This window comes from Taudactylus pleione, unplaced genomic scaffold (assembly GCF_031769625.1).
Source record: "Taudactylus pleione unplaced genomic scaffold, aTauple2 ptg000093l, whole genome shotgun sequence".
Lineage (NCBI taxonomy): Eukaryota > Metazoa > Chordata > Amphibia > Anura > Myobatrachidae > Taudactylus > Taudactylus pleione.
Genome location: NW_028284495.1, coordinates 20,976,353 through 21,002,104, shown reverse-complemented (window position 1 = coordinate 21,002,104; position 25,752 = coordinate 20,976,353). Strand labels below are relative to the sequence as shown.

General features: G+C 47.9%; 1 protein-coding gene across 2 annotated transcripts in view; it reads left to right on the top strand.

Annotated features, from left to right (window-relative positions):
• Positions 1–24,856: 24,856 nt before the first annotated feature.
• TAF4B (TATA-box binding protein associated factor 4b) overlaps positions 24,857–25,752 on the top strand; it is a 134,605-nt gene continuing 133,709 nt past the window's right edge. Inside the window, exon 1 of one of the 2 annotated variants that reach the window (XM_088469587.1) lies at positions 24,857–25,412. In XM_088469587.1, the coding sequence (XP_088325713.1) occupies positions 25,049–25,412 (364 nt within the window). In that variant the 5' untranslated portion in view covers positions 24,857–25,048. The remainder of the gene's footprint in view (positions 25,413–25,752) is intronic. The other variant, XM_088469586.1, reaches the window with a different exon arrangement.

Sequence of the window (25,752 nt, the reverse complement as noted above, 5' to 3'; positions counted from 1 at the left end):
CAAGTGTCTGTGGTGGTCTGACACCAGCACTGGGTGAACGGAAGAAGTCAGCCCCCCACCTTGGGGTCCCCCAAGGGTAGGCACATCCCGTCAGGCTTGGCAACCAGACGTCTGGTGCTCCAGGCCTGTTTCCTGGGCTTCGCCACCTTCTTTGCTCCAGACAGTCTAGGAAAGGACTGGACTTTAGATTTCCCTTGAGAACTGTAGTTCCGAAAGGATGAGGTCCCAGATCCTGAAGGCGCTGGAGCCAAGTGAAGACAGGCAGATTTGGCTGCTGCCAATGTGTCCACAATTTTGTCCAAATCCGGCCCAAACAAAACCTGTCCATTGAAGGGTAAACCTTCCAACCCTCTCTTGGACTCAGCATCTGCTCTCCAAGGTTGCAACCATAGGGAGCGATGCGCCAAAACGGCGGCAGCTGAAATTCTAGATGTTAAGAGACTAACATCTAAAACAGCCTCATTAATATATGTAGCAGAGTCTCTGAAAAACCTTACCAGCTTAATTTGCTCACTGGTAGCATCCAAGGGCAAAGACGCCTCCAGAGAGTTAGCCCAGCGTTTCATAGCTCTGGTAACTCAGCAGATAGCCATAGCTGGTCTGGAAGCCCCTTCGAAGAGGGAATAAATGGACTTTAAACACACTTCCACCTTCCTGTAACGAGGACATGGACGGCATGGGAAGAGTCGCACTTTTCATCAGGCATGTAATATAAGAATCCACCTGAGGAGAAATTTCCCATTTAGAGAAATAATTTTCCTCAAAGGGATAGGCATAAGCCAAACGTTTCTGCGGCTGAAACTGTTTACCTTGTGATTTCCAGGGCTCTTCCAAATAATCCACCAACTGATCAGACAGAGGAAAAATTACAGCAGTGCTTCTAACTTCCTTAAAGAAAGCATGTCTGGATCTCCATGGCCACATGTACCGCACATATGAGACTGTGGACATAAATCTTAGACTTAGGTTCAGTATCTTTCTGAGGGAGCTCAGAGTCTGATAAGTCATGTATTTCCCCATTGTCAGACGTCACATCATCCTCATAATGTGTGGACTGAGACAACAGATTTTTCTTAGCCGGCCACAGGGGAGAATTACCCTGCAACATTTCCGTAAGGTTTTGCTCTGTGGTGGAGAAAGTTAACCCATATGGGCTCCTGCGACACCTGAGAAGGTGGTGGTTGCGTAGGAAGGCATTGCGCCACAGCTATTTGTCGGGGGACCCCCTGCATGGGAGATGGCACTACAGCCTGCTGCGTGAACCCCATTTGAGGGTACACGGGGGGAGGGGCCAACCGTCCCACAAGGGAATTTAAAGCTTGTGCAAAACAAGCCCAGGGAGGCTCCTGTGAAGAACTAGTCCCAGCAGGCGAACCTGCAGTCTTGGTACATAAAGTACACAACCCTCCAATAATGATTTCCCCTCTCTGATACCTGCATGGCACCTGGAGCATGACTTCAGTAGACACTCCCAGGCATGTTAACTGTGTCCCACCACACAGAAATATATTCAATTAAACTATGTAGTAAACTTCCACCCCAACAGCACTGGCACCATGAGGGCTGTGAGTAGGGAAAAGTACAGGGATAGTAAAATGGCTGACAGAGAAAGGAAATAACAGTCAGCGCTAGCATAAGACACATACAATGCAAGAAAAACCTGCACTATAAAGCACCACAATCAACTACACAGACCTAAAGTCTGGTAGGAATAGTGCTACATACACTGACCTGCGTGGAGGAGAGGTATGTAGGGGGACCCGGACCGCCTAATGCCACCAAGAGCCCAGCGTTCAGCGTCTTGCATATTAAATAAAATGGCCACCGAGGAGCTGAGAGGAGGCAGGTCCATAGGAGGGACTCAGTGCCTGGCCGCACTGTAGGCTGTCCCCAGGGAGCCCCCTACCCTTGGGACAAATGGACTATGCATCGTCAGGTACCCACCGCTTACCTGAAAGTCCTCCGTAGTTCCAGCCACAGTCCAGAGAACTTCTGGGGCCTCCACTATCTGAGGTCCCGGAATCCCGCTAGGATCCCCAGATCAGTACTGGCGTCTTAGCGCTGGCGGGGTGTAGGATCGATAATGTGGACATCCTATTGGACTGTCCGTGCTATCCGCTCTGAACATGAAATTTTTCTGGGGCTGCGTTAAACAGCTCCTCTCTGAACAGTGACCCGAGTCCGGGCTGGGCAAACGAAACTGAAGGTGCCTTGGCCTGGGGGTGGGGTATAGAAGAGGGACCCCAGCGCATCCTGGGAGCTGCAAATTTAACTCTGATGTGCCGTATGACTCCGCTATCGCCTATACCCCCAAGGTATCCTGTGGGTACCCTATGGACCCTAAAGTAGAAAAATAGATTTCTATCCTGTACCTCAGCTAAAAAATATTATCAAAAGACTTACCTCATATTCAGTTATGTGATGTTGGACACATTTGCACCTCCATTCATTCATATTGTTTCTGTTCAGCAGATATCAGGACTTGTCATCTTCAGACGAAGAGAACGAACAAGGTAGGGGTGAAGAGAGTAGGAGAGGAATAAGAATGGAAAAAAGGTGCAGGGCAAGAGGAAAAGTGGTTTGTCAAGGCACAAGGGAAAAGTGGGTGTTGGGGTCAAATTCTACAAGAAGGTTGGGGATTGATATGATAAGACAGGTAAAGGGACACATGCACATAAAGGAGAAAGAAAGGACAAACACAATGCAGAGATTGGTTGGTTAAACAGCAACAAAGGTGTACATACAAAACTATAGACAAACAAATGGGAAACTATAGAGACACAGACACAAAGAGGAGAGAGATGTACAGATACATAAAGATGTGGGAGGGGCACAGAAGCACACATACAAAATTTGGAGACAAGAATAGAAAGGGGGAGACGCAAGTGATAGAGCTTCGAGTAGTAGTTGGGACATGAGATGTAGTGAGAGTGGAGGGCAGGTTGGAAGGTACAGCCAGGAGATGTAGTCAGACCGGGGGGAGGAGCAGGTTGGAGATTTGCAGTGAGGCTGGTACAGATAATAGATGTACTGAGAGCAGGGGGGTTTCAGTTTGGGGATATGCAGTGAGCCTGGAAGTTATAGACAGGCGATGTAGTGATAGCAGGGGGGGCAGGTTGGAGCTTTGCAGTAAGGCTAGAAGTTACAGACAGGAGAGGTAGTGAGAGTAGGGGGGGCAGTTGGAGCTTTGCAGTGAGGCTGAAATGTATAGACGAGATGTAGAGGTGAAAGGGGCAGGTTGGAGATGTGTAGGTTGGAGACCTGTTAAATCTTTTTTTCTGAGTCCATGGGGGATGCTGGGATCATGATAGGAGGAGCTGCAGGAGTCTGGGCACCAAAGAGTTAACTTCTTTGGAAGCAGCACATATACCCCTATACCCCGCCTTAAGCCCGGGAAGCCAGTTAAAATTAACAGGCCCAAGGAACAGGATTGGAGGAGAGGAGAAGACCAGCACACACAACAATATACACCAACTAGTAAGAGACCGGGTGCTGGAACAGTGAAACCTCCAGCCAGCCAGTGGTGTGAGGGTGGGCGCAAAGTGTCCCCCATGGTCTCAGAAAAAATGATTTAACAGGTAAAACAAAAATCCCCTTTTTCTTTTGTCCACTGGGGGACACTGGGACCATGGGACATCCCAAATCTGTCCCTTCAAGGGAGGGAATGCTACTGTGCTGTGCTAAGGACCCGACGCCCAAAAGCCACATTGGGCGAGGTGAAGATGTCAAAGCTGTAAAACTTAATCAAAGAATTGGCAGAGGACTATGTGGCCACCCGAAAAAAAGCTGCTCCACATAGGAACCTCAGCGAACTGTCCACGAGATCCCCATGGACCTAGTGGAATGAGCAGTCACTGAGGCCTTTTTGCCAAAAGATAAGCCTGACGAATTGTCAAGCGCATCCAGCGAGCCAACGTTTGTTTAGAGGCTAGCCTTCCAAGCTTGTGGAAGTCATAAAGAATGTATAAGGAGTCCGGCTTGCAAATGTTCTCGGTCTGGTCGACGTAAGTGCTAAGAGCCCGGACCACATCCAGTGTGAGGAGAGAATGACCTGAGTCGTACAGTACCTGAGGTCTAAAGGGAAGGAACCACAATCTCCTGATTGATGTGCAAACACTACCTTCGCAAGCCCAGGCAGGTACGAATGACAGCGCAGTCCGAATGTAAAACCAGGAAGGATGCGTGGTGAGATAATACCCCCAAGTTCGAGACTCTATGGACTGAGGCAATACCCAGTAAGAAAACCACTTTCCACATCAGCTAGCGCAGATCGATAGAATCCAATGGTTCAATGGGGGATTGTTGAAGCACTCTCAACATTAAATGCAGGTCCCATGGAGTCACCGGGGGAACAAAGGGTGGTTGAATGTGAAGGACCCCTTGCTAGAAAGTTTGAAGTGACAGAAAGTGAGCTATCTTGTGTTGTAACAAGACCAAGAGAGCCAACATCTTTACCTTCAAGGAGCAAGACGAAGGCATAGATCGAAGCCCGTCTATTGAAAAAACAAAATCTTGGAAAGGCAGAAAATAAGTGGATCCCAACCACAGGAAGAACACCACAAAGTATATTCACCACAATCGATGATAGATCCTTCCTGAGGAAGGTTTCCTGGTGTGGATCATGGTCCAGATAACTGCAGTCGAATAACCTTTGACCCTTAGGATTAAGTTTCAACAGCCACCCCGTTAAAGTCAGTCTGGCAAGATCAGGATGGAGGCATGGGCCCTGGCATAGAAGATCTGACCAGAGAGGAAGACGCCGCTCAAAGTTCCAGGATGTTGATTGGTAGACGCGCTTCCTGAGTTGTCCACTTGCCCTGAAAGGTGTTACTTCCAGTGACAGCTCCCTAGCTGGCATCCGTGGTTAGAAGAACCCAATCCTGGATCATAAATGGATGATCCTTGTTGAGGTGCGATGAGTGAAGCCACCATACCAGGAAGTGGCGGACTCCTCTGGACAGTACTGTCATTTGGGATGGAGAGGAGAGCGGTTTCACCGCCGTAGAATTTCCAGCTGCAGTGGCCTGGAATGGAATTGTGCATATTCCACCATATCGAAGCTGGAGACCATCTTTCCCAAAACTTGTATGCAGAATTGAATCGAGACTCTGCGCTGGTGCAGAAATAGTTTGATGAGGGACTGAAGGGACACCAGCTTGTCCCCGGGAAGGACGACCCTCTGCGCTATGGTATTCAGGAGAGCGCCCAGATGGAGCATTTCCTGAGATGAAGCCAGGCTGGACTTGCACCAATTGATCAGCCATCCGTGTGACAGTAAGACATCCATTGTGATTTGCACGTGTTCCCGAAGGGTATCCGGAGACTGAGCCAATAGGAGAAGGTCATCCAGGTATGGCAGATTTCTGATTCCGCGGCGACGAAGGTTGGCTGCCATAACCTTCATGAACACCCGAGGTGCCGTACACAGTCCAAAAGGTAAGGCTCAAAACTGGAAGTGTCCTTTTGTACAGTGAACTGCAGGAACCGCTGATGATCGTCCTGGATAGGCACCTGCAAGTAAACATTTTGTATATCCAGGGAGGCCATGTAATCGGCTGGCTCCATGACTTCTATGATGGAATTAAGTGACTCCATTCTGAACCTGGGAACCCTGAGAAACAGGTTGAGTGTCTTAAGGTTGAGGATGGAGCGGACGGTGCCATCTGGTTGTTGAACGAGGAACAGATTTGAGTAAAAACCTTTCTTCCTTTGGGTAGGAGGTACCAGAACTATCACATGCAAGTAAACATCCTGTATATCCAGGGAGGCCATGTAATCGGCTGGCTCCATGACTTCTATGATGGAATGAAGTGACTCCATTCTGAACCTGGGAACCCTGAGAAACAGGTTGAGTGTCTTAAGGTTGAGGATGGAGCGGACGGTGCCATCTGGTTGTTGAACGAGGAACAGATTTGAGTAAAAACCTTTCTTCCTTTGGGTAGGAGGTACCAGAACTATCACCTCCGAGTCCAAAAGGGCCCTAACGGAAGATTGGAGGGCGGCCGCCTTGCCGACAATGATTGGAAACCCGGTGGAAAAAACTGGACCAGAGGGCATTCCTGAAATGTTAAGGAGTACCCTCAGGATATGATGCCTCTTATTCAGGCATCCAATGTCATTTCCACCCATATGTCAGCAAAGCGAAGAAGGTGGCCACCCACCGTGAGAGGTCCAAAGTGGGGGCCCGACCTGTCATGCCGCTGGTTTATCGGTTGGCTTAGGAAGCTGGCGGTGACCTGACCAGTTCTGACGGCTTCTGGACTTTGACCATTTGAAGGAAGAGCCCTGAGCTCTGGAAGAAGACTGGCCTGTGGCCTTTCCCAGTAGGCGAAAAAAAATACCTTTTGGCCTTCGGAACTGCTAAGGGAAGGAAAACTGTCTTAAAAGCTGCTACAGTGGCCATGTTTCTTATCCAATTCAGGACCAAAGAGAACCTCCCTTGAAAAGGAGAGGGCTTCCAGACCCTTCTTGGACTCGCTGTCTGCTCCTCAAGTGCGAAGCCATAATGCTCATCTAGCTGCCACGAGGAAGCCGAGACTTTGGAGGATAAAATGCCGGAATCAATGGCGGCCTCACCCAGATACGTTCCGGCTTCCCTGATGTTCTCCACAATGGAAAGGAGCTCCTGAATGAAGTTCATCTTCTAGGGAATCTGCCCAGCGACCCAAGGCCTTGGCCACACAAGCCGAAACAAAAGCTGGACACAAAGCCGGCCCCGCATTGGCAAAAATGGACTTAATAAAGTTTTCCAACTTTCTGTCCGTGGAATCCTTGAGAGAGGCCACATTGGAAATAGCATTGTGTTGGACTTCACTAACCTTGCAATGTGTGCATCTACGAGAGGGGAGGATTGCCTCTTTTCCGATCAACTAGAGGAAAGGGATAGAAGGATGAGATCTGTTTGAACACCAAGAATTTCGCATTAGGACGCGGCCAGGCTTTTGTCAGAATATTCTCCAGCTGAGCAGATGGAGGAAAAAAATGCCTGTTGCAGGGAGCTGGAGACTTGCACCAAGACTTGGACCTACTGGGACAAACCTTGAACCCTAAGCAGGCTCAGAGAGGCCCAGCTGTTGATCCACAGAAATAAGTTGAGGTCAATTGCTGTCCCCCAGAGGCCACCGATGAGGATAGGAGGCCCCGGGAGGCCGCCAACTGAGATACCAATTCCCACATAGCAAGCGACATGGAGGAAGCCCACGTAGGTTCTTGTGGGGGGGTCCACCTCTGAGAGGGACTCATCCTGTATCTCCGCAGAATGTTGGTCACAGATGCAAGTGTGATCCTGGTCCAATCCAAACATGAAAAACGTTCCTTACAGGCTTTGCAGGTATAAGCGTGCAGCACAGGAGCATCCCTCTCCCGGGAAGCCTTTGCAGAGGTACCCTTGGAGGACATAGGGCCTGATTCAGACTTGGGAATATAGAGAGATATCTCTCTCAACTGATCATCTTGGCGAAACCATGCTGCACTGCAGGTGGGGCAGATTTAAAATGTGCAGAGAGATTTAGATTTGGGAGGAGTGTGTCCAAACTGACATCTAAATTGTAGAGTAATAATAAAGCTGTGCAGTATTTGTGGGCTACATGCAAAAGCAGCCAGTTTTTACCCCACATGCAAACAAATGTATGTATTTACACCCCTTGCATTGCAATATGGTTTGTTCAGGTTCACAAGTGCTATGTCTCTATTTCCAAATCTGAATTAGGCCCATAGTTCCGCTGCAAAGGAACGGCACACAGAAATAAACTAAGTGGTATGTGGAGGCTAAAGTACTGAACTTAGAGACCACAAATAAAGAAATAAGTGGTCTAGTAATACTCAATTGTAAATAAACAAATATGTACAGAGATAGGTACAATTTTTTAACTACTGAATAAATCTGTAGACAGTAATGTGGACAATCCCTATACTAAAAGTGTTTAAGGCAGATAGTGATGAGAAAATAACAAACAGCTTGTCTGTCTAAAACTAGATTAATTACAAGGATAACCTAGTGTAAACTAGCTAGAGCCATTACATACACACCAAAGTTCAAGTGCTCATATTTAGGAAATAACAGGCACAATATTCCCAGCAACCAGCACCTTGGCCATACAGGAAGAGGATCAGAAAAAACCTGGCACCATGATAGTGAGGTATAGGGGAGACAGGAGAGCCTCACTCCAGGCAGGCAGTGTTGTGAGGCAAAGTGGCTCCTCAGTGTCTGGGAGTGGGAGGAGAGGGGTCCTCAGGACAGGAACCAGCCAAAGGGTGTGGGGGGTGGAGAGAACAGGGAAAGGTTCCACACCCGACTGGCTAACCCCAGAGAACTGCCTTTAGTTTATGTCCCCGTCACAGCTGCGTCCCTGGTGGTCTAGCGGTAACACAGGCAGGACTATTGTGCTAGTGACTGCCGCTAGCCTCCCACGTCCGGCCGCGGCTACTCCCTTTTACCCTGGAGGAGGTGTCCGGCAGTGCTAACAGAAGAGCCAGCACGCTGGACGCCGGTTGTCGGTGATGGAGCGTTCAGCAACTAGCATATGTAATGCTAGCTGCTGACAGCTCAGAAGAAAAAAAAGTTAACAGCCCTAAAAATCATGTCCTTTGTATGCAATGCAGTATTCTCAGCACTTGACTCACATGATATGTGTTCTTTAAACTGTAATAACTTTGCTCTGACTATGTCTGTGTTTGCCTCCAGTGTCACAACCAGAAAGTCAAACTCAGGCGTTAAATTTTGTAACATTACTGTAGCAATCTCTTCATCATCTACTTGCACTCCAACAGACATCAACTGCTGAGAAACTGACATTTTGTCAATGTAGTCATTCATACTGCTGCATTTACATAACTTTGTGTTGTACAATACACTTCTTAAGTGAATTCTCCTCATGAGACCTCCATTTTGGTATGCTGTCTGCAATGCTATCTACATGTCATTTGCTGATATCTTCCCATCTATAATAGAGTGCACGTGTTGCTCTACACTTAAGCCTATAGTCTATCTATGTCATCTGGGCTTGGATCTGCACCTGGTTATACTGTGACCTTGAAAAACCTTTTACTCTTCAATTGCATTTCCATTGCCAACTTCCATGTTGTATAATTCACTGCACCTTTAAACGCTATAAACCCCTTCATGGGCGTTGCTCCTATGTGTATGTATACTAATTCATCTCTGTACTGACATACTATGCTGGAAACACTGCTATCTTCACTTTGTGTTTTATGCAGCATCTGTGCACTGATCAGTCTCTGTATTGACACACTGGTCTGGAAACACTCTGGGTCTGAATCAGACCAGCTCGCAGGTCTGATGGGCGTTTTTTTTCTTCAGGCCACTCGCTAAGCTGTGGGTGACCACCCACAGCTTTTGCGAGCGGCCTGGAGCCCGTCACAATTATCGCGACCATCGGGCTTGAGAGGAAATCCTGTGGTAGGGTCTCAGCTCTCGCAAGCCCGAGTGGACTCCCTACTCTAATAGAGCAGGAAGTCCACTACTGACATCACTAGTGATGTCAGTAGGGCCGCCCACAAACGCCAGGCGTTCTTAAAGGAATGCCTGCGTTTGTGCAGCCACCCCTCTCCCCGCCTAAAAAACTGAGCGAGACCCGTAGCGATGGAGCAGCTGTTGCTGGATGGGTCTCGCGCATGTGCACGCCGGAAGCGGCGCATGCGCAGTGGGGGATCATTGACCCGCTTGCGAGCGGGTCTGAATCAGGCCGTCTGTGTCATGAAGTAGTCTGTGTCTTGCATGTGCCTCATGCTGGGCATACACTATACAATTATCTGTCAGATATCTGTCCAATCTGGCTGGTTGGAATGAAAATCTGGTAGTGAATGGGAGTAAATGGCAATCTACCATTTGCTGAAAAACACTGGAAAACAGACAAAAATGGTCGTTCTCAGACAAATTGGTTAAATCAAACGAATTTAATCAATTTGAACAAACTATTTTGTCCATTTTCCAGTGTTTAAGATCATATGGTTGATTGTCATTTGCTCCCATACATTACCAGATTTTCATTCCAACCAGCCAGATTGGACAGATATCTGACAGTTAATTGTATAGTGTATGCCCAGCATTAGATGGCGCCTGTGTTTTGGGGCTTGTATGCTTTATGCTTGTGTGCCTGGGCCCATAACCTGTAGGAATGTGTGTGTACAGGTGCGGAGTTATGTACATACCAGTGGAATGCCTTATTACTACATACAGCTTAGTTGCTTAATCAGTAGGATGGTTTATTGAAAGATTAATGATGTACAGCCATACTCACTGTGATACAATGGTTATAATGGAGTGGGTGGGGTGTGATACAGGTCACCAGCCAGTGACTGTGTATAGCTTGAAGGTGGTGTTTCAGTATTGCAGGTTTCTCAGAGCTAAGTAGGAGACATCCGTCTCCCACTGTGTCACTCTCTCACAGTAAAAACAAGATGGCCCCGCACATGCTCAGTAGTAACTTTGGTACCCATCTTGGAACAGGAAATGAAGCCTCCCTGGGAGAACAAAATTGAATAGCACTCCCTTATCAACATTAATATCACTCTGTAATCAACTTCGGTTACATAAATGTTTAAACTCACTCTAATACAAATTATTTGTTAATCACTATATTAGTGATTTTTTGCTAATTAACTTACCTATATCACAATCCCCTTCTCAGAAATGCTGCCACCTACACCATATATTTTTTATCATCAAAAATTTCATTGAAACAGTTATAAATTTTAGGGATACAGAAAAGAAAAAAGGGCAGAGGGACCAAGGAAAAGGAAATACATGGGGAATCAATCAAGACAATAAAGTCAATATTCACTCTAGGATTATTTTTAGGGCAGGGTGCTGATCACCTGCATGCATCTGGAAAGGGATATGGCCTCGCAGTGAGGGGGCGTGACCCAACATTTCATTGTTAAGTTTTCATGCTGTAAGCATCATGTACCCAGCATAGTGGCTGCACAGTAAATGCAGGGTACACTAGTGGAATTAATTCTGGACACTTTTAGGAAATTTAGAAAATGTTGCATTTAGTCATTATTTTTACATTATAATCACTTCTAACTTATATTCAAATCGAAGTATATGTGAGCAGGGCTGTAGCTAGGGTAGTGCGACCAGTGCCATGGCACAGGGCACCGCAGGGCAGGGGGCGCTGATCGGGCCTGTAAATTTTCTGTTTATTATCCTTCTCACTTGTAGCTTCCTCTTCTTTTATCCCCAGCATCTCCTGGCCTCTCCTATCACTTCCCTGGCCCTTCCCCATGAGGCCATGGCCCTTTTTCGGGTCTTATGGGGGTCATTCAGACCCACTCGCAAGCGGCAGTACGCTCGCAAGTGGGTCGATGTTCCCCACTGCGCATGCGCACGACGGAGGGAGCTCTGTCGTGCGCATGCGCGAGACCCGGACTGCGACAGCCAAGCTGTCGCTCAGTGTCTCGCACCAAAGGGGGCGTGCTGTCGATGTTGATTGACAGCACGCCCCCTTTGGTGGGCGTGCCGGGGGGCGTGCCTGCCAGACGGAGGCGTTCCCATGGGAACGCCTACCGTCTGAAGCCGGCCCCACTGACATCACTAGTGATGTCAGTGGGAGTGATTTTGGCTCTGATAGAGCCAAAATCACTCCAGGGCTTGTGGAAGGGAAACCCTACCGCAGGGTCTCCGTCGCAAGTCCGATGGTCGCGATGGTCAAGACCATCGCGACCATCTTTTTGGACGCTCGTATATGCTGTGGGTGGTGACCCACAGCTATACGAGCGTCCAGGAGGCCGCTCCATTTTAATGGAGGAGGGCCCTGATTCAGAGCGAGCACTCTGGTCAGAGCGTCCGGCTCTGAATCAGGCCCTATGTCCCTATTTGATAAATAGGGGGGCACCAATGCTCTTTCTGGCACAGGGCACCAAAAAGTCTAGTTACGGCTCTGTATGTGAGTATAATCATAACTATTTTTAAGTTGTCATTTGTCAAATTTTCAGTTAAAAATTCAGTAAAATCACAGTTTTACTGGTATGCTTGTATTACGGAAAAAAAATATGCAATTTCAGCAATACACAAAATTTATATTTCGTTGGATATCCTCTGTTTTTAAGAACAGCTTTGATTTGTCGAGGCATCAATTGAACCAGATGCCTCAGATCTTCAGGTGAAATCACGTGGTACCATGCCTGGAGCTTCAGTCAGCTCTCTCTTGTTACTTGGATTTTTTCGTGATACCATCACTTTAAGCCTTGACCAAAGACTTTCTATCGGATTTAAATCCTGACTATTTCCTGGCCAAGGCAAGACAGTGATTTGGTGATCACCAAACCACTTCACGGAACTGTTGGTGGTGTGGCATGGCGCTCCATCCTGCCACACTTCAGTGGGTCACCTTCGAACAATTCCTCAATTGTGGGCAACAGTTTCGCCTCCAGCATTGCTTCTTTTGGCATTGATATTGCCATCAACGACAGCCAAACGTCCCACACCATGACTGGCCATGCTGCCCCACACCATCACACTCACTGGGTGCTTCATAGTTGCCGTGGTGCACTCGGGCAAAAGATCTTCCCCAGGCCGACGCCGAACAAATTTCACTCCATCACTCCCGAAGATGCTGATTTTGGTCTTGTCACTCCAAATAATCTTGCCCAGATTTATGTCCACTCCTTGTGTGCCAGAGCCCAATCTATACGTTTCTGCCTCTGTTTCTGGTTTAGATATGGCTTCTTTCTTGGGGTCCTAGCTCGCAAACCATTGTCACACAGTGTTTTTCGTATGGTTCGGTCACAAACTTGGACACCAGATGTTTTGCAGACCTTTGACGGTCCTGAAGGGCCAGGCGACAGATTCTGCGCTCATCTTATTTTGTAAGCATGGGCTTTCTCCCAGTTCTTGCGGCTGATTTCGTCGATCCACTGCTCGCAACCCTTATACAGAGTTTCCTTACACGTGACTTTGTTGCCCCACCGCCCAACCTCTTCGCAATTTCTTTGTAGGTATACCCTTCCTCATGAAGCGACATGGCTTTGCCTCTCTTCCCAGGTGACCAGTCAACACGTTTCGAGGTATTCAGAGCAATTTTAGTCATTATTTACACTTTGACCAGAGCTGCAATTAGCTTTGAGGATTGAGGACCTCATTCAGAGTCGGTCGTTGTGGCCGCACGGTCGTACGCCACCGATGTTCGCTATACTGCGCATGCGTAAAGTTCACAATGCGCGTGCGCAAACTAGCCGCTACGATCAGAAATTTCTCTCTCCTTGAACACAGCCAGGTCGGTAGTTTGAGTGACAGATGGAGGCGTTTGTGGGTGGTAACAGGGGAAGGTGCTTGAAAACGGGGGAGTGGAGATCCGAACGCAGGCATGCCTGATTATGCGAACGGCGTTTTATGGGAGTGCATACGGATTATGGGAGTGCATAATTAACAAAGTAGCGTCATGGCACATGTGACCTGGGAGGTTTTTACACTGACATGATCGTAGAGCTTAAGAGAGGGTATGGTCAACCTTAAACTCTACGACCAGTTCCGATGGTTCCCGATGGTCTCGATTAATCCTTATATGCCAGGAGATGACGTGCAATGCGTACGAGAAGGGGGCCTATTTTTTTGTCTTCCAACCGCTTCCTCCCCTTGGTCGGCCAACTACCGATCCGAACTTAGGGACGCAACTTGCGAGGGAATCATTTGCATATCTGGCCCCTTTTTCCGTACGACCGTGCGGCCGCTTCGACCGACTCTGAATGAGGTCCTGAGTGTAAAGGCTGCCACAGACTGGATGAATTGAGTGCTGAACAAAGTACATGAGCCTGATTGGATGCTGTGTGGGACTTGCTCCCGGATCCTGACCGCTTGCTGCCTGCTGTGAGTGGTGACAGCCTGCATCTTCACCACTGACAGTGGCTGGTAAGTGTATTTAAAAATCTTCTCTCCTTCTCGCTTTTCTTTCTCCTACTCTATCTCTCCATCCCCTTCCCTCTGTTTCCTCTCTCTCTCTCTGACAAATCATGTTAAAATATTAAGTAGAAACATCATAGATTAAAATAAAAACATTACAGTATTGATTTGGTATAGCAGAATATGAATTTTCTGCATAAATATCAAATAAAACATTTTTTATTAAAAGTGTCCAGAATTAATTCCACTACTGTACATATGCCCAGGGATGGGGCTGCAATATACATGTGCCCAGTTATAAGGCTACATGGTAGATGCACTATACATGTGGTGTGTGGCACACAGGTATCTGGGGATGCCCGGTGGTATCTGGGAACACTAGAGTGACAGCCATGCACACCACACATATCAACAAACTAAAGTCCCTATATCACACAAAGCAACAGAACGGACCCTACTCCCGGAAATGCCACGCACTGTGTAAGACAGGTATATCTGGCCCAGCTCAGTCCTATTAGTGCCCGGCTGTACACTGAAAGAGCTGCTGATACTGACCACTGGGACCCATATAACGGGCCAGGTCATCTCACAATAAGATGTCACCTTAGGGCTCTTTCCTCACTGCCATCTGTGTGAGCACAGCACAGGCTCAGAGCAGTAAAGACCTCACCGTCCTCCACTGTCGCCAAGACCACAGCACTGTATTGTACTGCTGCTGCCCAGCCTACCTCCATTACTGCTGGGAAATGTCTTACAGAATTATATGCCACATTTCTTGTGCAGGGGCTTATCATTGCCTCTGTAGTCTCTGGGCTCGGGAGTCTTTATTGTTGGAACACAAATGCCTTCGCCATCCAACTCACTTACAATATGAAGGCGGGTCTGGTCTTGCAGGTTGTCAGAACTCATGCAAATTTCCCAGGTCTATGAAGAAATATTGTAACATCCTTATCAGTCTTGAAGAATTAGCAGGCAAGCCTATGCCACTGCCTACTTCACTTTGCAGGATCATGCCTAGGTTCCCGAGAAGTCACATCTTCTGCTACCTATAACTCAAAACCTGTACCACAGCATCCAGAGTCACACCTTTCGTACTATTAGAACAGGAGAACCTGTGCTATCTTTCGTTGAGGACGGCAGTGATTGGAGAGAGGAACATAAGGTAAAAAACTAGATCATTCAACAAGGCTTTCCGTTTTTTTTTCATGTCTTCTGGAGTTGCTGTAAGGTGCAGGAGTAATTAGGTCCAACTTGTGGTGACTTCACAGCACTGGGATCTTGGGTTTGATTCCAATTCCAATCATGGTCCTATTGTCACAAAACCTGGACTTAGTTACTCTTACCTTGTCCGGAAGTACTTACCAAGGTGAGCTATCCTGTCCCAGAGCGCTGTCATTCCATATCCTGAGGCTCATGGGCACAGCCATGTTGTCTCTAATCAGAGCCTGCTCCTGAAACAAGCACCTTGTCGGAACAATGTGGTTCTTTTCCTCTCAGTGATCTCACTCACTAGTGAGTGCTACCTCCGATCCACTGCCTGATCCTGTGCTGCTGGATTCCTGCAAGCTGCTGCCTCTGAGTTACTACATTAACTCTGCAGTCCTGTGCTGTATGCTGATTCCAAGCCTGCACCTACTAGCCTGAATTCAATTACCAGTTCCAGTCCAGCTCTACTACTCATACATTCACCAGTCTCACTCCAATTCTAGACTGCAGTCCCACTCCAACTGCCTGCTGCTATCCACAGACCAACTCTGGTTCAAGCCTGCGGTTCCACTCTGGCTGGCTGCTGCTCTCTCCAGTCCCACTCTGGCTACTCTGCAGTTACCCTCCAGTCCCAGCCCGATGCAAACCTCCAGTTTCACTCCTGCTACTCTGCAGTTACCTACGGTCCCAGTCCGGTTCAAGCCTTCAGTCACACTCTGACTACTCTGTAGTTAACTCCGATTCCAGTCCCGTACAAGCCTCCAATTCCACTTTGGCTACTCTGCAGTTACCTCCAGTTCCAGTTGTTAGCAACTTGGTGCTGGATCTAGATTCCTTTTTGAGGATTTAGGCTTCAGTAACCCAACTCATAACTGGTCCGCAGCATCTGTTAGCAGATTCCAAGTGGGCTACCGATTACCTGAATTAGTCACTGTGCTGTCCCCTGAGTACTCAAAAACTGGTTCCAGTCAATTATCCCTATATTCAGGGTATGAGTTCCACTCATTGGTTCCAGGGCCTGACATGGAGCCTTGCAGATATCACTGACCTCTATGAAGGCCCCAGGCATTTACCACTTGGGTAAACAATGAGAAGACCACTACTCAACTACAACCTGTCAGCCCAGGCAACGAGTCCTAACGGATCTTAGGGCCTGATTCAGCACGGAGTGCAACGCTGTGTTCAGATGCACCCGGGCGATGTTTGCAATCTGCACATGCGTACGCATCGCATTGCGCTTGCGCGAACCAGCAACTGCAATCGGGATGCGATTGCAGGGAGCACGTACAGGAATGGCAGAGTTATTGACAGGAAGTGACCGTTTGTGGGTGGTGATGGGGGATGGTCACAGAAACGCAGGCATGCCTGTGCGTTTGAACGCCATTACAGGGGCGTGCTTAATTAAGCCCTTACGATTGCATACGCAGCCTGAGTACTCAAGGTCAACCAAAACTGTGGATATGGGTTTGATGGTTCTCAATGTTACTGATGTTTTTGCTGTCTTGCTAACTAATGCAGATGTAAGTAAAGTGTAGGGGGTGGCTTTATGTACTGCGGGTGGGTCTGCACTATGTGCTATGGCGGCAGTGTGATCGCATTAATTTGCATAATTTTGCAACGGACGGGTGCGTGCGAACGCAGCATTGCGATCCGTGCTGAATCAGGCCCTTAAAACCCAAAACGTGACACCTATCTGGTGGTTTGAATATTAATCTCCTGTTTGCATGGGTTTCCTTCCACACTCCAAAAACAGACTGGTAAATTAAATGGCTTCCAGGGGAAAACACAGGATTTTTACAGGGGGTTTCTATATTATATACACATACATACACACATACAGTATATATGTATACACACACACATATATAATACAGTATATATACACACACACTTACCTTGGAGCAGTTGTATGTTGTAGATGGGAACGGGACCAGGCACTATGTCATTAGGCCCCTCCCCCTAGTGGCAAAATGCTGCGATTCGCAGGTCAATCAGGAGGGAACGGCTCAAAATTATGTGATTCTAATGAAATCGAATAATATTGGCTCCGCCTCCTCCCCATTGACCCGTGAATTGCAGAATTTTGCCACAAAGGAGTTTGACGTAATACCATGCCTGCTCTCGCATCTGTCGGGGGGTTTCTGTCTACTCAGAAACCCCCCTGCATGTGCTACTAGCTTCTGACAAAAATAAATGCTAGTGGGTGTGTATCCATGGACCCGATTCAGATATGGATGCAGGAGACACAGCAGCTGTGTCTTTGGACGCGGTTCTGCATGAAAACAGTGCCGTGGACCATCTTTTAGTTATCCGGTGCAGTGGCTCCCTCCCAACCAGCCCCTAGGGAGTGAGGCTATGACAGTTTGGGCGCTGCTCAGGGAATGGGGGCGGCACAGGTGTCCTGTTAAGGGGCTATTGATGTCCATCACTGCAGCACAGTGGTTACTTTCGGTAACAGCGTGCATGCCATACATTTCCATGATAACTGGAATCTGGAGGATTGAAGATTACAGAGCTACACCTGGTGAACGTGTTGTATAGAATATGTAGTAAGATTACCATATTTTCATTTTCAGATTCCCGGACAGGTGGCATGGCAGTAGACATGGCCAAAACAGCAGTAAGGTTACAACCATTTTGTCAGCTTTAATGCCATTTTCTTTACACTCTAAAGAGTCAATCATGCCCTTTTATATACCTAAGAACCCCTCATGCACCTTTATATGTCTCAGGCCCCCCTCATGCCCTTATATGACAGCCCAGAGTCCTCCCACACCTTTTGTATGCCTCAGATTCCCCTCATGCTCATTGTATTCCTCATAGCCCCTCATTCCCCAATATGCCAGCCTCAGTCATGCCTTTTTATATGCCAGCTTCAGAGCCAACTCAGTCTGCCAAGCCCTTTTATATTCTTCAAAGCCCCCTCTGTCATGACAGCCACAGTCCCCAGTCATGCCTCTGTCTCAGAGCCCCGTCATGTCCTTTTATATGCCAGTCAAAGCCCCTCAGCAATGCCCATTTATATGCAAAACTCAAGGCCCCATCAGCCACGCAAAGGTCCTTTACATGCCAGTCTCAGAGCCCCCTCACCCATTTAGGGATGGCCAATGACCATCTATGATTAGCAATCAGCAATGGTTTGCCACTGGTTGTAGATTATTTTCACCCAGACCAGGGGAAATGATGCTTAGCCCCGCTCCCTTCCCTGATTGGTCTACCGTGTTACACAGCAGAGATGCCCATTGATGGGTCAAACCATCAATTGGTTTCTATTGATGGTTTTATGCCATTGATGTAAAGGGGATACGTTCAGTATCCCGACGCACGGGATGCTGGCGCCCTACACATTCCATGTAAAGCACTGATGGCACTATTGAACTTCAATGGCCATTCCTACAGCCATGCCCATTTATATGCCTAATTTCTTAGATCCCCCTCAGTCATACCACTTGATATGCCTCAGTCCTCAAAGCCTCCTCATGCCAACCCAGAGTAAGCCAGCATGGCTTACTAACCTTTCTACTGAAGATCGAGTTCGATCAGACCTGCCTGGCTCCATCCACCGCACACTGAGATCTATATACTAAGTCCTGAAGAGAGATAAAGTGGACGGAGATAACGTACAAACCAATCAGCTCCTGTCACTGTACAGACAGTTTGAAAAATGACAAAAGCTGAATGGTTGGTACTTTATCTTCATTCACTTTATCTCTCGTCAATGCTTATTACATAGACCCCACTGATTCAAGTGACACCCACATCCAAAGGAGGCAGGCCATGGGGTCAACTGTGGAGTAGCAGAGGGACGGCAGTGACACACGGAAAGTGATGGCACCCAGGGCCATTGTGAGGGTGATAAGGCTGTAGTCATCACCAGGGAGCAATAAAGCTATGGACTGCCACCCCATAATGCTGCTTATGGCCACCCGGTGTACTGACCGCTGGCCCATAATGCCACTGACTTCCACATGGTGTAGTGACCACCGCCATATAATGCAGCTGTCACCCAGAGTAGTGACCGCCAACCCATAATGCTGCTAAATGCTACCCAAAGTAGTGACTGCTGGCCCATAAAGCCACTGACTGACGGCCTGGAGCGTCCACTGCAATACGAGCACATTGCACCCACCTTTGCCCTGATCCCCACTCTACTGCTTCAGTCTGAGTACACTTGTGGGTGGGGAATGAGATGTCATGTTGAGGAACCTGGAGCGGCATAGCCAGCTGCCTTAGTTTCTACTCCACCAAAATTCCCAACTACCTCTTTTTCTCTCACTGTGGTTTAATGAGAACATTAGTTTACTAGAACTGGATTACTACTGCATAATGACTTACATTTTCTACCTTCCTAACTTTATTTATTTAGTGCATAGGTGGGGGTACCTGCCATAGAACCCTGCTCTTTTCAGTAGGGTGCTTGCACTTTAATAAATATTTAATAAAATTGTACTATATGCATTAATGTAACTCACCAGCCAATTACTGTGAGGTATTGGTTCAAAACGTGGCGGTAGACGAGTGTTATTTTTGTGGGTGAGGTATGGTGCCAGGGAGGAGTGGTATGCCAGTGGAGGTATGAGTTCAGGGGGGGTTGTGCATGGAATGTTGGCAAGCACGTTGCAGCATACTGTAATTTAACAGGATGTTTACAGTTATATTGCCAATATGGTTAGAATTCTTTAATTAGCATTTTAACAAGTTTAACATACAGATGTGTCCTGCTACATCTTTGCTGCGTACGCAGCAAATCACGCCATGCATAGCGTGAGGCGTGCACCCGCGAGCGTATACGGGCACTGCGTACGCACCCGCACCTCCATAGGATTGCATGTTGTGACCGCAGTGCACGCCATAGTGTACCGTATCGTATGCTGCTGCGGGCAATAACATGGCGCGATGCATGCGCACGTTTGTAGAGCGATCGGCAAAGATGTAGCAGGACACATCTGCAGGGGAGTAGCGAGGGTGGTTCCAGTAGAGCATAAGCTCCTTGTGCCAAAACGGACAGATGGCGCCATCCATGGTTTCGGAATTCATCGGTGCTACTCAGTATGATGGCCTGGTATGAGATCTGTTTCTACATTTCATGCTCCCTCAAACTGCCCAGATTGGCTCCCCACTGGCCCTCTCTCCTCTGTGATCATCTTCTATCACTTCCCCTTTCCTGTCAGATTGATTACATTCACTTCTCACCTCTTTCCCTCCCCTCTCTACCCTGTGTTTGGCTTTTTGCCCCTGTCCACTTCTTTCTTATTGGCTTCTGTAACCGCCCTCTCCTTCTCTTATTGGCTTCTGTCACCTCCCCTCTCTGATAGGCACTTTCCTCTCCCCTCTCCTCTTTGATCCCCTCCCTCCTTCTCTCCTCATTCACTCATTGTGCTTCAATGGACTTAAAAGTGACACATCTGACGTAAACTCAAACTTCAATTATAAGGTATTAGATTAAACAAAGTCACTGCTTTGCTATATAAAGTAATGGAGGTGTTCCCAGGCATGACCACACTGTTATTTGAAAGGTCTTTTAAAAAATATTAGGAGACCTGAAATTATAATGATGGTGGTAGACAGAACATAATTAGTAGTGCTCACATTAATATTAGGGATGAGCGGGTTCGGTTCCCTGAGAACCGAACCCACCCGAACTTCGGGGATCCAGGGCGATCTGAGCCCAAGAAAGGATCTCCCTGTCTGCCCCGGATCCCTCTGCCGAGGCAAAACCTCGAGATCTGCTGTCGGATCTCGAGGTTTTGCCTCGAGCGGCCATTTAAAAAAAATGCCTTTGCCTTTAATGGGCAAAGTGCTGATTGGCTGACAGAGCCGTCTGTCACGGCTCTCAGCCAATCAGCATTATGGTGCTCATTTGCATGTAGCACGGACCCAGGAGATCCGTGCTACATGCATCTGTGTGATTGACAGTGACACAGAGCACAGATGGGTCAGTGAGACCCGTCTGTGCTGCTGTGTATTTCAATGACACAGATGCACGCACGGACCAGGAGATCCGTGCTACTTGCGTCTGTGTCATTGACACAGAGCACTGACGGGTCCATGAGACCCGTCTGTGCTGCTGTGGTAAAAAAAAAAAAACCTGTGTAAAAAAAGAAAAAAATGGCGTTTCCCCTCCCCCCAAACAAAATAGCAACCAGCCCCGGGCATTAGTGACCCAGTGCTGGGTGTGCTTAAATACAGGGGACAAACGACGTAGGTGTCCCCTGTACTTAAGCACAACCAGCACCGGGCTAGTCAGAACCAGCGCTGGTTGCCAAAATACGGGGGACATCCCGTAGGCATCCCCGGACTTGGCAAAATGGAGGGAGCCGTTCATTGGCTGAGAGACGGGAGATGATCTCTCTCAGCCAATGAACGCTTAGCAGCGGGGTTTCCATGGTGATACCCCGCCGCTAAGCTCTCATTCGGGAAGTACCGTTCTATAGAACGGTACTAAGTTCGTGGATCGGGTTTTCGTTTTTTTTTTTTGCCAAAACGGGGATGCCTACTTTGGAACGAAGAGGACAGAACCTCGCATAGGAGATGGTGAGTATGTTTTTTATTCACAGGTCCCCTATGGATACTTTACCGGACAAGTGGACCAATGCTACAGGGTTACATAGGTGAGTATGTGTACATGTGTGTGTGTGTGTGTGTGTGTGTAGCCCGGGGCTGGTTGTCATTTTTTTTGGGGGGGGGACGCCATTTTTTTCTTTTTTTACACAGGTTTGTTTTTTTTTACCATAGCTGCACAGACGGGTCTTACGGACCCGTCATTGCTCTGTGCCAATCACACAGATGCATGTAGCACGGATCTCCCGGGTCCGTGCTACATGCAAATGGGCACCATAACGCTGATTGGCTTCCTGTCTACCACTGCAGTGCCACTCCTAGATGGGCCACGTGTTTGTGCCGCCCACTTGTGTCGCTTAGCATAGTCATCCAGCTACCTCGGTGCAACCTTTTGGCCTAAAAACAATATTGTGAGGTGTTCAGAATAGAGTGGAAATTAGTAGAAATTAATGTTATTGGGGTTAGTAATAGCATAGGAACAAAAAAAGGCCCATTTTATGTGATTTTAGCGTTTTTTTTTTATTTTTTAAGAAAAATCCAGATCCAAAACACAAGCCCCAGAACCCAAAACACGGAAGGGTGGTTTTGGCAAAACCAATCCAGATCCAAAACACGAAGAAAGATCCAGATCCAAAACACAAAAAGTGGCCGGTGCACACCCCTAATATAGGTGCAATGTATATTTGCGAAGTAGGAGCATGGCTGAGAAGGGAGCTTCCCATAGGTGTTCCCACTCCAGTGATAGCTGCTTGGGGCAGTAACTGCAATAGTAAGCTGTGCACCCTGTGGAATCTCACTCTAGCACATATATTTTGCCAATTTAAGTTAAATGATCAGAATATATAATACAATCTGCTCTATTGGCTAATAACAATGCTTCAAATTAGATAAAAGTCAGATCCTTCGGTGCTATACATAAATAAAGCAGTGCCAAAGGAGCTACCCCTTAGTGTCAGACAGTGCCTCACCAAACCATTCTATTCCCCCAATGGTACCTCAATGCCAAGTGTCATACTGCCACTGTTTGCTGTTTTTCTCTTCACCTCAGCATTCCCCCCGCAAACTGGACATACCCCACAGGCACAGTTCAGGAGAGGGGGGGTGCAGTATGACATGCACTTTCTCCGGGCACCATAGTTCCACACTACTCCTCTGCACATCTGTAGGGGTGCCAGGATGATATTCTGACTGCATCCCGGTTCAGAGTGTGGTGGTGAGTCAGGGGTATTTAATTAAGTGAAGTGCCAGGGAGTGGTGGTGAGGGGTATTTCTGTGGGTGAGGTGTCAGGGAGTGGTGGTGAGTGAGGGGTATTTCTGTGGGTGAGGTGTCAGGGAGTGGTGGTGATTGAGGGGTATTTCTGTGGGTAAGGTGAAGTGCCAGGGAGTGGTGGTGAGTGAGGGATATTTTTGTGGGTGAGGGATGGTGTCAGGGAGTGGTGAGTGAGGGGTATTGGGTGAGGTGTCAGGGAGTGGTGGTGAGTGAGGTATTTCTGTGGGTGAGGGATGGTGTCAGGGAGTGGTGGTGAGTGAGGGGTATTTCCGTGGGTGAGGTGTCAGGGAGTGGTGTGAGTGAGAGGTATTTCTGTGGGTGAGGTATGGTGTCAGGGTGTATGGTGAGTGTGGGTTATTTTAGTGTTTGATATATGGTATCTGTAAGTAGTAGTGGGTAAGAGGTACTGAGTACAGCATTGAAGGATGGACAAGAGGCATTTTAGTGGGTGGGTGGTATATGTGGGGCCTGATTAAGAGATGGACGCAAATTCCCTTCAAGACTACGATTCTGTACGCAGCTGACTTGCGAAAATATGCTAATATCTCAGTCGCCGTCATGTGCACTGGTATGCCCATCTCTGTTGTCTGACGTCCGCTGCTCACAAACAATAACAGGAATATCAGAAACACTGTTCGCACACAGGGGTGTCGGAACATAAAATCATTCCGGCTCTCCTAAGACAACGGTGCCTCTCCAGCTGCAAATTAATTTGCAAAAGCTCACTAGAGTACACCCAGAAAACGGTCCTGACATCCTTTGTTTTTCTAACCACCCCCCACAAACGCCTCCGACAACCTGTCACACACTTTGTGAATAAATCCTCTCTGCGACCACTGTCGCTAATTCATCACTGCATGTGTGCAGTGAAAAAAAAAATTGCTCCACTGAGTCCAATATTGACATTGTGTCCATCCCTGAAAGTTGAGCCTGTACAGGCAGCTTGTGTCCCTCTGCGGTTCTCTCCACCATATGTGCTCTATAAATGACTCCCAGGGGCCCTGATTCAGAGCCAGATGCTCTGAATCAGGGCGTCTTTTTTTTTTTATGGATCGGCCTCCTGGCCGCTAGCATTGCTGTGGGTTGCCACAGCCAGGATGATGGTCGCGATGGTCGACCATTGCGACAATCGGGCTTGCGACGAGACCCTTGTGGTAGGGTCTCGTGGCCACAAGCCCCAGAGAGCTTTCGGCTCAAACAGAGCCGAAAGCTCTCCCACTGACATCACTTGTGATGTCAGTGGGGCCGCCTCCAAACAGTAGGCGGTAGGCCTCCGTCTGGGCAGCCACCCCCCCGACCCGCCCACCAAAGGGGAGGGGGCGTACTGTCACTCAACATCGACAGCACGCCCCCTTTGGTGCGAGACCCGGAGTGACGGTGAGCCCGCCGCTATCCAGGTCTCGCGCATGTGCACGACGGAGCCGGCTCCGTTGTGCGCATGCGCTCTGGGCGACCATCGACCCAGTTGCGAGCACTTGCGACTGGGTCTGAATCAGGCCCAGGGTTTCTAATTTCCAGAGAAATCTCAGACAGGTGGTAGGTTACCTTAATATACAGTAAAACAATCAAATATAGGAGTAGAGTAAAAATAAGGTTTATTTATATGAATTTAAAAAGGTGAGTACAAAATAATCATATACATCGTCTCAAAAAATCATTAACAAAGCAGCAACTACAGAACAGGTGTAAAATTATGATCCTATTTATGCTATGGACTCGTGTGTGCTTATATTATAGGAGTAATATCAGATCTGGACACACGACACTAAGCTCAGAGCAAACTAATATATTATGGTTTAGGTATAGCATTTACTTGAAATTGAAAGTAGCACAGTCACAAATAACCTCACACCAGCCACGTAATGATGATGACACTCCGCCCATACACACGGAATAACTCATGATTAGGAGGTCATTGGTTCCGGGGATTGCGTTACGGGTGCAGCGCCCACACGGCGGGCTATATAAGCGTGGCTGCTGGGCCAGCATGCTGCTAATTGTAAGGGGGGGTAGCACTGGCTCTGGCTATATGAATACGTGCATAAGAGGTCGGTTTTATGACCTGTTACACACTTTCACTGTGAAGCACACACCTCTCACATCACCAGCCCAGACTGGGTTGTGGTCTATGGGAGGGCACTGGTAGTCTAATGCATGCACACCAATCCACTACTGCAGCCTTGGTGGTGGCTACTAGCCCCGCAGTGCCGGCAAGCCATGGGGTAGCGTCACCTGCCCGGAGCCTCACAACGGGAGTGTGCACCACCTCCGATCTTACAGTCACAGCTTCTCATGTGGTGGCTAAACCCCCCACAAGTGTTACTCTGGTGCCGGCTTCCCCAGCCGCTGTGCACTCTGCACCTGGGTGCACACTGGTAACAAAACTGGCCCCTGTTAGCCAAACACCCCAACTTGTGACTGTAGCTCCCAAAATAACAGCGCCGCAGCAAGGAGCACCACCTAAGGCGTCCCGGGCTGCTCTCCAGTTACCTGCAAACTTCCAAATCCCTCCTGGTGAGTAATGCGGCTGCACACAGGGCTGTGGGGATCTATCCATACCCATCACAAGGCATGTTATAGTATAGGATACAGCACGGTTTCTTAGTGAGATTGATATGGTATTGTAACTCCTTAATATATGCTACATTACACTGTTCCAATATTTACCGATAAAATGACATACAGAACATCTACAGTTTTTAGTTTTGTTTTTTTTTCTAATTTATTTAATTTTGGTATTGTGTAAAGGAGAAAATTCCAGTACTAGCTTAATGGGGTTTTTTGCTTTGCAATAAGTAAATTCTTTAAGGACCATTCCCATATAGCTATAAACTATGCCTCTAGCTATTTACAA